Source organism: Triturus cristatus, chromosome 12 (assembly GCF_964204655.1).
Source record: "Triturus cristatus chromosome 12, aTriCri1.1, whole genome shotgun sequence".
NCBI lineage: Eukaryota > Metazoa > Chordata > Amphibia > Caudata > Salamandridae > Triturus > Triturus cristatus.
This window is the reverse complement of record NC_140595.1, coordinates 49,846,823-49,862,288: the sequence shown is the minus strand read 5'-3', so window position 1 is coordinate 49,862,288 and position 15,466 is coordinate 49,846,823. Positions and strand designations below refer to the sequence as shown.

The window sequence follows — 15,466 nt, the reverse complement described above, 5'->3', positions numbered from 1 at the left end:
ACTGCCCACTGGGAGGAAGGAGTCTGCTGTTTGTAAATGTGACAATTTGAAATGGGAGAAAACTAAAATGAAGAGTTAACTTATTCAGTAAGGTAACGTTTCAGTTTCATTTTCTTCCATTTAAAAGCATTCAGAAACATCATTTTGTTCACAGCTCCAATACTGAGTTGACAAGGACTTTTGTTTAAGAGTTAAATACCTCAGTGCTTCAGTTGTTCACCACAGTGACCCAATCCCAGCCTGGGTCATAAGTCTGACTGAGCACTGCTCATTATCTAGCACATAACTCTGTGAGCACCAGTTGATTATTGTAGCATTCTTGTGTTTTATGAAAAATTTTCAATAACAAATGTTTTTTCATACAACTGTTCATGTTAACCTTAATTTACTTTCTTTAATTTTTCCTCAACTAATTGACCATTATTAGTTGTAAGTGTTGTGCCTTTAGTTTTGTTTAAAAATGATTCCCTGAACCATTGTTGCTATAATATTAGTAACCTCCAGAAAAGCAAATCAGACGCTGTTGCCTGCTCCGAAGCCACGGTCACTGCTCGTGAGGAGCACGACGCATCGACCACGACGACATCACTTCATGCAGTCATCGATGCCGCTGCCTGCACCAAAGCAGAGAACACCGCTCTTGAAGTGCACGACGCATCGCCTTGAAGACATTGCAGCCCCTGGTGTACCAACGACAGCTCTATCAACTCCGACCTCGTCTCCACCACCACTGCCTGCACCGTGGCTGACAGCACCGCTCGTGAGGAGCACAACGCATCGCCCCATCTCAAATCGCAGCCCAGAGTATGCCAACAACAGCGCTTCAGCACGGGCGCTGTTGCCTGAACTGAAGCCTTGGTCACCGCTCGTGAAGGACACAATGCATAGACTGCGATGACATAACTCCGCCGATGCCTGCGCTCCAGACCTCACATCACGGAGCTCGATCCCCAGCGCGTGTGACTCCAAGGCCTTAATGACTTCTGCCCAACTATCTGAACCAATGCAGGTCCATTCCAGTGATGCCTCGTCTTCTGATTTCATCTCAAGGTCCCCAAAGCCTATTCCCTTCTAAAGGTATGGTTTTGATTGTCTGCCAGACACCAGATCACTGAACTGTTGGATTTGTGTTACCCCGGTTGGCAATATCAACTTCAAGGAACTGTATTTTTAAGTTTATTCTTGTAAAATTCATATCTTTACTTGTGCATGTTTGAGTTTTATCGTTTTGGTCTTGTTTTACTCAAATAAATAAGATTTTTCTAAACTGGTGTGGAGCCCCTTTTTAGTGTTTTCACTGTGTTACAGGGTGTGTGTGCACAAATACTTTACACATTGCCTCTGAGATAAGCCTGGCTGCTGGTGACAAGCTACTAAGGGGATGAGTAGGGGTTATCTTAGTGAGTGTCCCTACTTGGGCAGGGTACATACTGACTGCCAACTAGAGACCCCATTCCTAACAAATAATGTGGCTGGAGAGTAATGATTCTGCTGATTAGCTAGAGGCTGGCAGCAGAGAAGAAACACAACTCTAGGTCACACTGAATTTCATATCTGCTTGTGGTACCCCTCGAAGGAAAGAGCAAAATTATTTATTACACCACCCGAGAAACCCATGTATTGGAAAATAAAAGAACTGCCCACTGTTGTATGTGTGTATATATGTATGTGTGTGTATATATATATATATATCACAGAAGACAGTTACCTTCATCCAAGGACGTGAAGCTCGGCAGAGATGCAGAGGCCCTGATACATTCAATCAGTGTCCTCCATGCTTATTCAACAGGTAATAATAGGAGTAAAGAAACAGTGGTGTAGTCAGTGGAACAAAACTTGTAAGGGAGTTTCAGACAAAGCACGGATCAGGAACCCTGGAGGACTGGACATGGAGTCAAAACACTTCAAGTGGAATTAATACTACATGATCTGATCGCCTCTAAGGTCTGTGTGGTGTAAAAAGGAATGAATTCCATGGTAATCTGTGTAGGGGGCTCAACTTACGGTCTTGGGTGGACCGTAATCAAATCTTGACTGAGTATTTTGTTGAGGGAAACGCAAATGTGCTCAGAGAACGTCAGGGCCACAACAAGCACCTGAGCAGAAGCTGGCGAGACAGGTTCTTAGGCTCTCTTTATTGGCCCTAACAACGGGCATCTCATGTGGTTCACATACTGATTATACTGATCCGTTCAAATAGAAATATCAGTTTACCAGGTAAAGATAGGAGAATTAAATGTGTGCATGAGATTGCTATTGGTATGCCAGGTTCATGGGAAAAGCAAAAGAATGCACACTCCACCTTTAATACCTAATAATTAGAATGAAGGTGTGTGCATTCACGCAGGCAGAGGCTGGTGAAGAAGATCACGCGTCTTCAAGGCTGGGGTCACTTCTATCATCTCGATACATGATGATGATTCCAGGTTTCTTTCGTGTTGCGATTGCAGGGAATAGCTGTTCCCTCACTTCCTGCCCCTGTGCTGAAACGTCCTTGGCACAAATTAGACCTTTGTCAACTATCTGCTTGTCTGGCTAACAATAGGCCTTTGCTGCCCCCAGACATGGATTCAGCAATCTCTTGTTTCCATGACTGGGTTGTACTGGGTCTGGATACTTGTATCCCGGCCTGTTTGGGAGCAAGGAGTAGAGGGTCTTCTAACCCGTGGTTTAACACACTACTTAGGTCAGCCAAAAAAGGGTGTAAGCAGCTTGAACGTGTCTGGAGACGCTCTTATGACGTTACAGCTAAGTTAGAATATCGGGCTGCCATTAAGCAGTATCATCGACTCATCGGGAAGACTCGAGCGGAGTATGTGGCTAATAAAATCTTGGCAAGTACTAATCCGGTTAAGTCGATATTCGCCTTGCTTAAATGTATGAAAAGCGCTGGCTCAGTGGTATCCTCCCAGATTGTTTCTAACCAACAGTGTAGTGAGCTGGCTCTTTACTTTTTGAACAGGGTTGAGCAGATTTACTCTAACCTGCCGATGGCAGATATGCATGTTGGGAGGGAGGTTCTGAATATTCCTGGCCCTATGGTGGGTAATAGCCTGGTTTCCTTTCCACCTTTATCATCTAACGAATTTGATGCACACTGCCTGAAAATCAAGTCAGGATCCCCGGCAGACCCTCTGACCCCTGCCTTGTTTCATCAGCTTCACTCTGTGATCGCCCCTTGGGATATGGGCTTGGTGAACCTGTCTATGTCTTCTGCAGTGGTTCCACTGCTTAAGAAACCCTCCCTGGATCCCGTGGAACCAGGTAATTATCGGCCAATCTCCCAGCTGCCTTTTCTGGCAAAAGTGGCGGAATCTCATGTCAACTCTGTCCTTTCTGAGTACATCGAACAGAACTCCATTCTGGATCCCTCTCAACATGGCTTCCGAGCGCGCCATGGGACAGAGTCTGCACTGTTGGCTGTAACGGAAGCTATTAGGGTCAGTTGGGACAGGGGTGACTCAGTGGCTTTGGTCCTTTTAGATCTAAGTGCCGCCTTCGACATCATTTCACATGCAATTTTACTAACTCGTTTGCAGGAAATTGGTGTTGCGGGTGTGGCTTTGGGCTGGTTCCGCTCCTTCTTAGAGGGAAGATCCTTCCAAGTGTCTGTGCCTCCGTTCCATTCTCAGGAGTTTGCTCTGCATCAGGGAGTACCGCAGGGCTCAGTTTTGAGCCCGCTTTTGTTTAACATCTATGTCCGTCCCCTGGCTGCAGTAGCAAAAAATAGAGGGCTTGCGTTGGTGTCATACGCTGATGACACCCAACTGCTGATCTCCTTCTCAAAGAATCGTGATGACAATCTGGAGAAATTCAAGGAGGATCTTTTAGCAGTCGCTGATTGGATGGCGGCAAATTACTTGCAGCTTAACGCCAGCAAATCAGAGATCTTGCTGTTCGGGAAGGACCGTGAACTATGGTCCGAACAGTGCTGGCCTGAGCGTCTTAAACCTGCGCCCTTTCCCAAGAAGATTGTGAAGAACTTGGGGATTTGGTTTGATCAGGGTCTGACGTTTGAAGCTCAATCTAAAACAGTGGCTGGGGTGTGTTTTGGGCTCTTACGGGGTTTAAGACCAGTGATAGGCTTCTTTCCCCCTAAAGTGCGACAAACCATAGTCCAGGCCTTAATCCTGTCCAGGCTGGACTATGGAAATGTCCTCTACTTGGGCGCTAATAAGGCCAGTATTAAGCGTCTGCAGAGGGTCCAGAATGCTGCTGCGCGGCTGTTGGTAGCACTCCCTAAGTCTAGCTCAGTGGCCTTTCTGTTCCCTAAGCTGCATTGGCTGCCTGTAGAAAAACGCATTCAGTTTAAGGCATTATGCGTGGCGCACAAAATCTTGTCCTGTCAGGCTTCTGTGGGCTTGTCCAACTTACTCAAGTTGTATGCTCCACAACGCCTATTGAGATCGGCTGGCTGTGCCCAGGTTTGCACCCCCGCGTCTTCAAAGCTAGAGCAGGTGGCCGTTCCTTTCGGAATTTGGCGGCCAAACTCTGGAACTCCCTGCCTGTTTCTATTAGAGTAATTCAGAAGCACTTGGCATTTCGCAAAGCCATAAAAACCTGGCTCTTCTCTAGCTTGGTTAAATCATCATCTGCTTAGCATATATCTTGCTTCTGTCTCCGGGACTCTGGTCTTGGTTGGGGCGCGCTGGGACGCCCCGTTGCTGGGGCAGCCATGCGCGTTAGAAATTGGACTAATAATAATAATAATAGGTGAAAAGCAAACGGCGAATGGGAGGACTCCCGCCCACTAGCCAGATGTTCATCAAGACTGGGAAAACCGACTTCGCCACCCAGGAAAAGCACACAACAGAAAGAGCCTGGAGAAAGAGTAATCCTCCTTACTGTTAGCCAAAGATAAAGGCTGGTCTGCCCCAATCAGGATGGGAGAGCAGTTAGGGTGGTATGGGGTTTAGGGAGTCTGTGCCAGCTCTGCACCTCTCAATCTGCAGCACTTGACTGCTGGAGACCTTTGCTACTGAGAACAGATACTGGAGCTGGGCTAATGTGGGTAGTGGTAGGGATGAGCCCGGGGAGTGAAAAACAAAATCAACACTTGTAAAAACAACCGAAACACTGCAGTGGGCAGTGTAGTGGATGCACGATAAATGGAAGCAGTTCAACGCAGGTTGAATGGGGAGCCCTGCGACACGTAACTGGGCACCACAGTGAAACAGACTTACCTGTCAGGTCAATCAGTCTTAATGCCTTATATGGGTGATTATGCGGGTCAGAATCCAAGTTCAAGAGGATGACAGCTTTCGGCCTGAAGGTTGAATACTGGTGCCAGGAATCAAAAACGCAGGTCACTTTTATACTGATAAGGTGCTTTCCTAATCACTTAAGGAAAAAATATGTGGGAACTCAAGCCTGAACTTTGGTTTAAACACTCTTCAACTTGTGTGTACTATCACAATGCGCAAAGGCTGCGACCCCCATCCTTTCTCTCAATGTCATTAAACTGACCGTCCTCACTTCTGCTTTACATGTAATAGGGATTTTACCCTACACATTCAAATTAATGCAACGGTGTTTCCAAAAATATGATTTAAAAAGGACACAGGGAGTTCTAACCTGTTACAATTGCAAGCTGTGAATAAAATTGCCAAGGAGTTGGTTCATCACAAAAGGGGGCTGTAGGGCATGGCCAGGGTACAGCTCAGTTAACACCAGGTAGCACATTTGTGGTGGTCATCAAAGATAGCAATATGTCACTTTTCAACCCCAGGGACAACGACTAAAACTACTTCTACAAGGGAAGTGTACAATCTAATTAGTCACGACATCGACTCAAACATTAAATCAAACCCTTAAACTGACCTCCTTACGCTAATTTTACATAAAAGTACTTAGTAACCTTAACCTAACCACAATTGTCACCCCAATTAAAAATATATTACACTAAACAACATTGAATGTAAGTAAATGTAATTAGTTAAGTAACTTTAGAATAGCCCTAATGTGAACCATAATCTCCAAAACCAAGTTCATGTGATTAAAATTCTAATACATTACATATATTAAATTGGTAACCGTTACATATGGCTAACGCTAACCCGAACCAAACTTTAATCGAGTGTATTAAAATTAACAAAATCACTTTAAAATAAATAGGTAGTCTTACTGAAACACAAATGCAAACCTCAAATTAAAATAAATTACATTACATTAAACTAAGGCTAATGCTTGCCCGAACCCTCAATTAAAATAAAATAGCCTAAGAGAAACTTGAATGATGATAATATATTTTAATTTGTAATAAAGGAACCAGACAGAACAGTAATGCTAATCCTAACCATCTGCTTAAATTAAAATACATTAATTTTAATAAGTAATCTTGAAATAAAAACTAAATGAACCTAACTTGAATTATTTAAATGGACTTCACAATACAAATGCTTACCCTTGAACACATCTTTCTTACTTTTTCACTATAGCAACAGCGTTAATAGTGGCCGATCTCAGCAGATGTAACACTGAAGTAGTGCCCCTGATGTAGAGGCACCTCTACGAAGGAGTCGATTTAGTAGGTGCGCGTTCCAATAGGTCCTGTTCCCCGTGTGTGCCTGAAAGAGCCACTTTTAGTAGCAGCTTTTTGACGGCGTCTTGTTTATTTGAAAATTACCATCATTACAGCAGACGTGCCGGGGTCTCCCCAGAAAAGGACCGGGTTCGAATGGTCGGGAAAGATCATTTGGTGTAGGGTTGCAGGACCTTACTGCTAGAGCTGTCAAAAGTAAAGTGAAAAAAATCTACAGAACCACTGGCTGCTACTTTTAGACACAAAGCTCAAAGGATGCACATACCTATTACCTTTTGGCGAGAAACTACAGGATGCTGCTGAGCTGACACGCTCTCTTTGCGCCCACTGCGGTTCTCCTGCTCTGAAATTGCTCTCGCTCTGGCACTCCTATAGCACTCACTATTCCAGATGTTTTAAACAGTTTGACTTGCTGTAAGATTGTCAGGTACACAGTGGTAGTGGAAGCCACCCTTTCTAAAGTTTCTGCAGAGAAATATATTTAAAGGATGAGAACATGTAAGAGAGGGCACAGATGGCCAGGATTTCAGAAGGCTTTGTGACCACGAGTTCAGGAATCGGACTAGTAGGCGTCTTAGTCCTGAAATTATTGGATGTTCTGAGGACCTGTTGATTTAGACATGCTAAATATATTCTTCTTTGGTCTTCCTGATTCATGCAAATAATAGAAATGTGTATGTAAAAAAGATTAGAGCTTGGGAGCATTGATGGAGAAATAAAAACAGACATTTTTTATGTCAATCACTCCCTCTACCCCCCCACCCTCCTCACACAAAAAACATGCAACAGGGAATAATTTCGACTTCATTTTATTTTTAGATTTTATAACAGTACATAAAATACAATATCCCATAAATATAAGTAAAAAAATGCTTAAAACTGCTTTAACGGGTCAAGCCCAAGTACAACTTAAAATGGATCTCATGCCGGTGTCCACGAGTGGAGCACTAGCATGCCTCGCATGCTAAAGCATGGTGGCTGTCCAACGAACACGTACAGTATCAGCCTCCTTTGCATGCATAAGCTTGATTGCAGTCCAGTGGCGACACGTGGAGCACCAGTCGACCTCATGCCAAGGCATGTTGCCTGCCCCATGCCAAGGCGTGCAGCACCAGCATCTTTAGCGTGCAATGGGGTGGTGGCTATTCTATGCGCCACAGACTGGCCGGTACTAGAAGCCCCAGATAATGGCACAAGCGGCTACTAATTCAATACAAGGCTACTAAAGATCTGCACCAGATCTACTGTGGGGCCCTGTTTCCCACCCAGCCATCTTCCATGGAAGGCGAAGACGCTTCTTGCATTTTTACCCTACTTAGGAGGGCAAGGAGCCTATGAGAAGAGGTAATACATGAGGGGCATTGGGATTGTGCGACGCATGTAGTCAACTCGTAAATACTCTAGACAATACATCCTCCACCACTTCCACCTCTATGCCTAACCCTGCTACAACAGAAATCCTGAAGCATAAACCATTCTACAGATAGAGATGGCTAATAAATAGACATGGTGTGTATACCAGAGTGCTCGGGTTCTATAGTTTACCGAAGATAATACGAAAAAGTAGAACTAAGAAAGGAGTTTGGCTATTTACAACGCCTGCAAAAAATTGCTCGCAGAAGAGGCTTCCCCTGATTTAGCTATTTTCCTTTCAAGTAACACAAGAAATTAAGGCAGAGTAAGTCAGGACTTAAGACAATAATTAAATCATTACAAAAATATAAAAAGAAAATTGGCACAAATCAGATTTATACAATGGAGTGGGTGTACACATTGGCAAGCAGTGATTTTAAACCAGGGGGAGTGGGTATACACATTGGCACATGGAAGCTTCATATCATGGAATGATCATAAACACAGGCATACCCTAACTTCATGAAGAGGAATGCAACACTGGAACAGTTACTGTGTCAGGAAGGGCCATAAACACTTGCAAAGAACGACCTTACTCCTAGGAATTAGTGTAAGCTCTGGCACTTACTGACGTGACCACAACAAATGTAAGAATACTGACATAGTGGCTTTACCTCACAGCATAAGTAAGTACAGAGATACAAGGAGACATCACACCGATGTACTAGCGTGCACTACATCCGGTGATCTCACACTGCCAAAAAGGTAGAGTAACGTCCCTCTGCCACCACCGAGACATACTTAACGTTGGCAAATGTTGTCTTTAAACCAAGACCTTGCTACAAATGTTGGCAGGTGGCACAGAGTACCAGGGTACTATCAGCATATTACCATCAGCAAATGGTGACTTCACATCAAGTTCACCTAAACACTAGTATTGTGTGATATCACATCCAGAGTATGAATGTTAACAAAAGCAAATGGGGATTTCACACCAAGGGATATGTGTTAACCCTAAGACAATGTGGCATTACAACAGGAAAGGGGGCATGAATAGTAACACAACAAGAGTGTAAACACTGGCATACAACGAGTTCATACCGTATACCACCATGGCTTGATTCCAATTGACTGAGTATCAACACTGATATGGGGAGATTTGATCTGATCTGCACATGTACGGACTTCTCACCAAGAGAGTGTCACTGTGTGGGTTTTTTGAGCCCTAGTTCACAGGAAATTTTTCTATACCCTTTCCAGAACATATCTGATCATAGCAGTATTACAGCAGTCGTTAGCCTGTGATGCCCTATGTGGCAGCCTTGAATTGCTGGTGGCAGCACACGCCATTTCATAGAAAAACAAATTCATTGAGTACCATTTCTGAGAATCCATTTAATCTCAACTGTTTCATATAACTGGCATTTACCATGTGGTAGAAATCAATCGCCGTTTACACGCTGTGCCTTTTCAAGGTGTAAATGCCATTCATCTTGAAAATAGGGCTTAATTGTTTTTTTGCTATGTGGTTTACGCTGATTATGTTTCCCTTCACCACCTTCCCTTACTACATCTCCAAAATACTAAACTCCCTTTCACTTTTTTTTTCCCCCTTCAACTTTCCGCCTTCCTTCTACCTCCTCTTCCTTTTTTGGGGGCGGAGAAAATGCACCAATATCCCTTATGACCTGTTTTCAACAAATCTTCAACCCCCCTTTCCCCACGCACCTTTTTTCTTCCCACCTTTTTGCTCCCTTACTGTATATTCATTCCTCCCTGTAACCTCCGTCACCCTGTCTCACTGCCTTTTCCCTTCTTGCCTGCTTTCTCCTATTTAATATTTAAACGATGTTGCCCAACAGTGATTCGCCACAAGTTCCACACTGTTTAAACAAAAATAATAACATAGATTTTTTAAGTACGTTATCATTTTTAACTGTACTGTGGCGGTTATATTATTTATGAAATAATTCTAACAATTCCTTTTTCCAACAAATGGATTTTCAATTAGTTGAGTTCTCAGAAACAGGTATCTATTATTTTGTTTTCTATCAATTTTTTATACTACAATTGATATGTTCCACTGGGTTTTCCATTCTACATTGGAGGACACAAAAAATCCCAGTGCAAACAATAATTAACGGCCATACATGGCCAACAATGAGTAACAAAGTAACAGTTTGAAAAGTTTAAAGTGGCGTGAGAAAGGCCACTAACAAGTGTTAGGTTCACTTAAAAAAAATTATGCAAACATTGGTATAGGTAGCTTTATCCAAATGTGCACACACAGAACATGGTGACTTCACACCATGACCTGAGCCTTGACATTGGCACACGGAGGCTCGCATACCAAGACAAACATAAAACACAATTGAGTGTCCCGATTTGACGAATAGGAGTTGTGCAATACTGACACAAGATACTTTGTCACCAGAGAGTGAGCACAAGGAGCTGCTGAAACCGACTTAACATCTTGGAATGATCACGGATCACACAAGAAAAGTCTTCATACCAGAGAATAATAATACAAGTGTAAACGCTTGTGTGCAGCAGACAAGTGAGTGGCTGGTAACATTGGTAAAAGCCATAAAATACAGGAAGCAGCAAAATAAAAGAGCTATGTTACACCAAGGAACCGTTGAAAAGTCTAGTAGAAACCACTTAATTAGCCCGGAGCGATCAGGGAGCTTTGCCAAGTAGATCATAATATGATCTAGGTCAAGAGAAGCAAGAAGAGTCATGCAAGGAATAAGCTAGAAATGGTATAACATAAAGACAACTTACAACTCCGCGACGGATTCATATTATATCAAGAAGTGACCTAAGTCGGGATGACACATCATTATCCTCGGAACGCAGTTGCAGATTAACTAAAAAGATCTTCAGAGTATTCCACAATTTCCATCCTTCAGCATTAACAAGTGGTTAGAGAAGAGGGCTACAGACACCAGGGAAATGAACAAGACAAATCTGGAAGACCACAGATGGAAATCTAGATGTGAACGTGTAGGTCACTTTGCTTATCACTCACACCAGCATGCTGTCTGCATTGTCAGATCATCTACACTGCAGCATTCAGCCATCTTTGTAAAGAACACTTCAGAAGAGTTGTCGAAAACTATCAAAATTGAAAAAAGATCCCAGCGAGCATTAAAAGACTAGCTGCAGGGTAAAGAAAGGCCCCCGATTCGGAATGTAAAATAACATGGAACAGAGTCTTTAGTTGGGATTTGTGGATTCAGTTCTGCACAAATAGAGATGTGGCAATCAGAAGGTAAGATACTCATCAGCAGTGACGATTACTAGTTTATGCAAAGGCCTTTTCTTAGGAAGGTTCGTCTTCCCGTCTGAATGAGACCTTCAAAGAAACAATCATCTAAATACGAGAACAGAAACCCTAGTGACGTGTTCCGCATTTGTACAGAAACGGTTGACTGAATATTTTGCAGCTCAATAAAAGAGAAAGATAACGTGCTCTAGGGAGGAGGGATCTGCACAAAGAAGGTACCACACCTGTGGGAGGTGGACCTTCAAAAATGGACGTTTCAAAATGTGAGGAAAAAGATTCCTCCAAAATGGAATGTTCCACATAGGTGGGGGGGGCACAGACCTGGGAATGGAATGTTGCACATACTGTGAATAGACACACTGGAATGGAGTGCTGCACATACAAGCGGGTGGAGGTCTATGGAATGTAGCATGTCTGAATCACTGAAATGGGATGGACTCCACAATTTGTCCTGTAAACTCCCAGCAAGTGGAAAAGGTGAACAGAAACCTTGTCCTCAGCAGGTTGAAAGATTGGCTCTTCTAAAAACAGAATGACATGTAAATATGGGAATAGAAAGCGATGATGATTGGTCAATATGTTCTGCACTGTTGTAAGGAAACATTTCAATACATTTGCCCAATTCAGAGAAACGTGATGGGCTAGAAAGACGCTCTCCTGTGAGCACTGCAGGGAATGAAAAGCTTATCAGCCAGCAACAGAATTACAGTTCAGCTCAAAAAAGGGGGAAAAGAGAAAGTATCAGAGAAGTCTAATACCCAATGTGTACCACACAAAATCATACAACTCTCAGCAAATAATTCTAAGCAAACTAACAAGCGAAGTGTCTTCAGTATCCAGGATGCAAGGGATTACAAGGCAAGCTGTAGATGGAACTTGGCCAGTAACCCTTGTTGTGGGCAGCACTCTTGCCAGATTATCCCGAAAGAGTCATCTCCTCAGAATAGGACAAAGCTACAGCTTAGCTCTCGACCAGCCACTAACTGAAAGTGGCAAGGCCAGTCCGGGCAGCAAAGAAACGAACAGCTCGTCTTGCACCGATACTGGTAGTGATGGACCATTGAGTCTTTCTGGTATACAGTCAACTAAATAACCAACCTCACTCGGTTGTTTCACGTAAACAAACATTAACCGGTTGCATGTTCTTTTCTTAAACATGCATTTGGTCTTGTGGCACCTGTCCACATCATACTCAACAATACTCCTGCTACAGACGTTCCAACCTTAGATGGCCTGTGTCTATTTTCTATACAAAACCTTTGCCCTTGGAGCAACTGTCCACACTAACCCGCATTTTTTTATTTTCTCTCTTTGTAAAGCTGCTCTCTTCATCTCACTCTTCGACCCAGCAAATATCTCTTTATTCTATACACCACCAGCATTCCCTCATCACATAGCGCTCCATATCTGAAGAGGTATTACAAACGTAAATCCAAGATAAATGGACTTCCCGAAGGCAGTTCAACCTGAAAATCCAGCCAGCTTTACCTTCCTGAAGAGCAAACGCAGGCCTCAAAAGACGCGAGTCACAAAGCAGTGCTACACTAAGGAACATTTTAACTCAACTGAAATATTCCTTTTATGAAAGAAAAGCTTAATACTAGAATCTGCTACACTCCCAACCATACATTAAACTGGAAGGGATGTATCTCAAGCCTCTAGGTAGAATACTTTTTCAGATCAAGCCCCCCCCCAAGTAATAATACACATAAGTGAGTGATATAACATTTTAAACCCATATATGGCATGACTTTCCTCACTATTTGAGCATAAGACTTCAGTTCAACAGCATCAGTCAGATAATGTAGGTTTCACAGAATGAACACATGACTGAGCACCTACAACCCATGACCTGCTATTATACTGATGCACGTGGAAGGACTAGCACCCATCACCACATTCCCCTTTTCAAGGTGAGAAACCACGCAAAAGTGTTCCTCTGACACAAAATGTTATCGCATGCCCGAACCGCCTTCCAGAGAAAGCAGTTTTTCCTGTTCGATGGTTCTTACGAGTTCCTCCACAAACTTCATCTCGGAAGCCACTTGTTTGGCAAGAGCTTCATAACGGTTTTCTAACCTCCCAAAGCGCCTCTTCAGCCCATTGGCTGCCAACATCGTGGTCTTCACCTCCTCCTGAGTTTGCTTCTTCAGCAACTCCGTCTTTTGCAGCTCTTGTCGGATTTGGCAGAGATCCTGGCTGATACTGTCGTTCTCCTCCTTGTACCAGGACTCCTTTTCCTCATAGATCGACAGCAGAGCCTCGATATCCTCACGGAAGGAACGCTTGTTCTTCTCCAGCTCCTTCAGGCTCTCCTCAGCTGCTCCGATCTCCTCCATCACCTTCGAAAATCGTTCGAAGTTAATGTAGGTGTTGTTCGGTGGCATGCTGGAGTGGGACTTAATAGTATACTCCTTCAGACGGGTGGTTTTCAGGCGCCGTCGCTCTGGCCGCTTGCCGTTATCCTCATTTCGGACATTCCTCCTCTTGATAACCTGAAATGGAATCAAAGAGAGCCATCTCAGACTGAGGGCAAACCAAGCAAAGAAAAGACATGCAAAATAAATCTCAATATAATGGAAGGACAGAAAATAGCACAATTCAACTGTACCTTGATCCAAGGGTGCTCAAGGCTTTGGTCTATGGTCATCCTTTTCCTAAGAAGAGAAATTAACGGTAGTTATTTTGCTGACTCAGGACAAAATACAGCCAGGCCTAGAACAAGGCCATCACCAACCATTTTAAAGCCTTTACATTGATACTGGAACCTTGCACGATCAGTCCTCTACCCTCTTGCATTAATGCCACCCATGTCCCACATGGGCTTTTTTTAAGGAGGCTGAATCATGAAATCGCCCATACTGACTGACTTCTTTGTGATTGAGATTGTAGGGGTATAGGCGGCTCTTTGATACAAATAACTTTTGGAGACCTGTCTGGGAATTTTAGCCGGGTATGTCAGGGGCAGGCACTAATCCTCTGAACAGAATGGTGCTTGGGTTGGAATTTAAGTTATGCAAGAGGCGAATGGTCAGTCACACAAACCCAGTCAACTACAATATATGATATTATACACACTTGGGGTCTTTCACCAGCAGCCGACGGATGAAGTCTTTGGCAAGCTCACTCGTGTTGCTGAAATACTCCTCGTCAAAGTCATAATTCACTCCTGAGATGTTGGTCAGAGTTTCCTGCTTTGTTTCACCAAGAAACGGAGAAGCGCCACTCAATCTGTGCAATAAAATAGGACACCGCCTTGTTATTCCAGACACTGATGCTCGTTTACAAACAGGCTGAGCCTCTCTTTATGGGGCGCTCCGGTTTAAACACTATATTGAGGTCACTGCCAAAACATACGGGGAAAATAGTGAGTGGAAGAAAAATAACTTGAAAGAGTTGGAGAATAAAAAGCAAAAACAAAGCGTGTGACAGATAAACAACAAGAGAATGGAGAAGAAATAAAAACAAAAAAATCAAGAGAGAAGGCTTGTGTGTCTGGGGGTAGAGAAATAGAGCTAAAGACAGACAGAGCAAGGGAGAGAACGCAAGAAAAGAGCAAAACAGGAGCCTATATGGAAAACACAATACGTTTGACCTTTTCTTCATTTTGTCACTGCTTTTGAAATCCATTCATCTTCATACATGGTTATTAAATGTGTGCATCATAATGTTGAACGCTTTCTGTAATGCTCCAAAATTCTGCACCTTTCAAGTCTCAAGCATGCATTGGTCACCCCCTTTTAACACGTTTTGACCTTTATTAAAAACACCTCTCTTGCATGTTTCTCCTACTTCATCTCCTGTCGCCTTTGCACAGCACATTGGTTAAATATGTTCTAAAACTGCAATAATATAAACATACAGGAAATTGTAGTGTAAAAACACAATATCTAGATACTCTGTCTCAGATGTGCGGATAAACAAGAGGGCAATACCCGTTCCTTCTAAGCCCATATAGCCAATATGGGAGCACTTGTCGGTGTAAAAGGTTTTGTTTCGATCCACTTCATCACCAAACTTCCTTAGAAGTGACTCAAACTCAGGTTTCATGCAAGATCAGATTTCACTCTTTGCCAGACTCGGGCCTCTGTGGGAATACCTTTTCAATAGGATAATGGCATCCAGGCTATATTGACATTAAACTGTTTTGCTGTTCGATGGAGGTTTGGGCGGTAGCAACACTCGCCAACTGGATGACATTAAAGAGAAAAACAACTTATTTTACCACACCTCAGACATTAAAAGTTTAAACAAGGGGATGCACCTACATCTAGATTTGGCAC

The 15,466-nt window shown here is 43.2% G+C and overlaps 1 protein-coding gene across 2 annotated transcripts in view; it reads right to left on the bottom strand.

The window, feature by feature from the left end:
- Nucleotides 1-7,334: 7,334 nt before the first annotated feature.
- The window catches only part of DAPK3 (death associated protein kinase 3), a 40,781-nt gene continuing 32,649 nt past the window's right edge, over nt 7,335-15,466 (bottom strand). For both annotated transcript variants that reach the window (XM_085638444.1, XM_085638443.1), the window contains exons 7-9: nt 14,262-14,414; nt 13,795-13,840; nt 7,335-13,678 (exon numbers count right to left, since the gene is read on the bottom strand). In XM_085638444.1, coding sequence (XP_085494570.1) covers nt 13,136-13,678; nt 13,795-13,840; nt 14,262-14,414 — 742 coding nt within the window. In that variant the 3' untranslated portion in view covers nt 7,335-13,135. The remainder of the gene's footprint in view (nt 13,679-13,794; nt 13,841-14,261; nt 14,415-15,466) is intronic.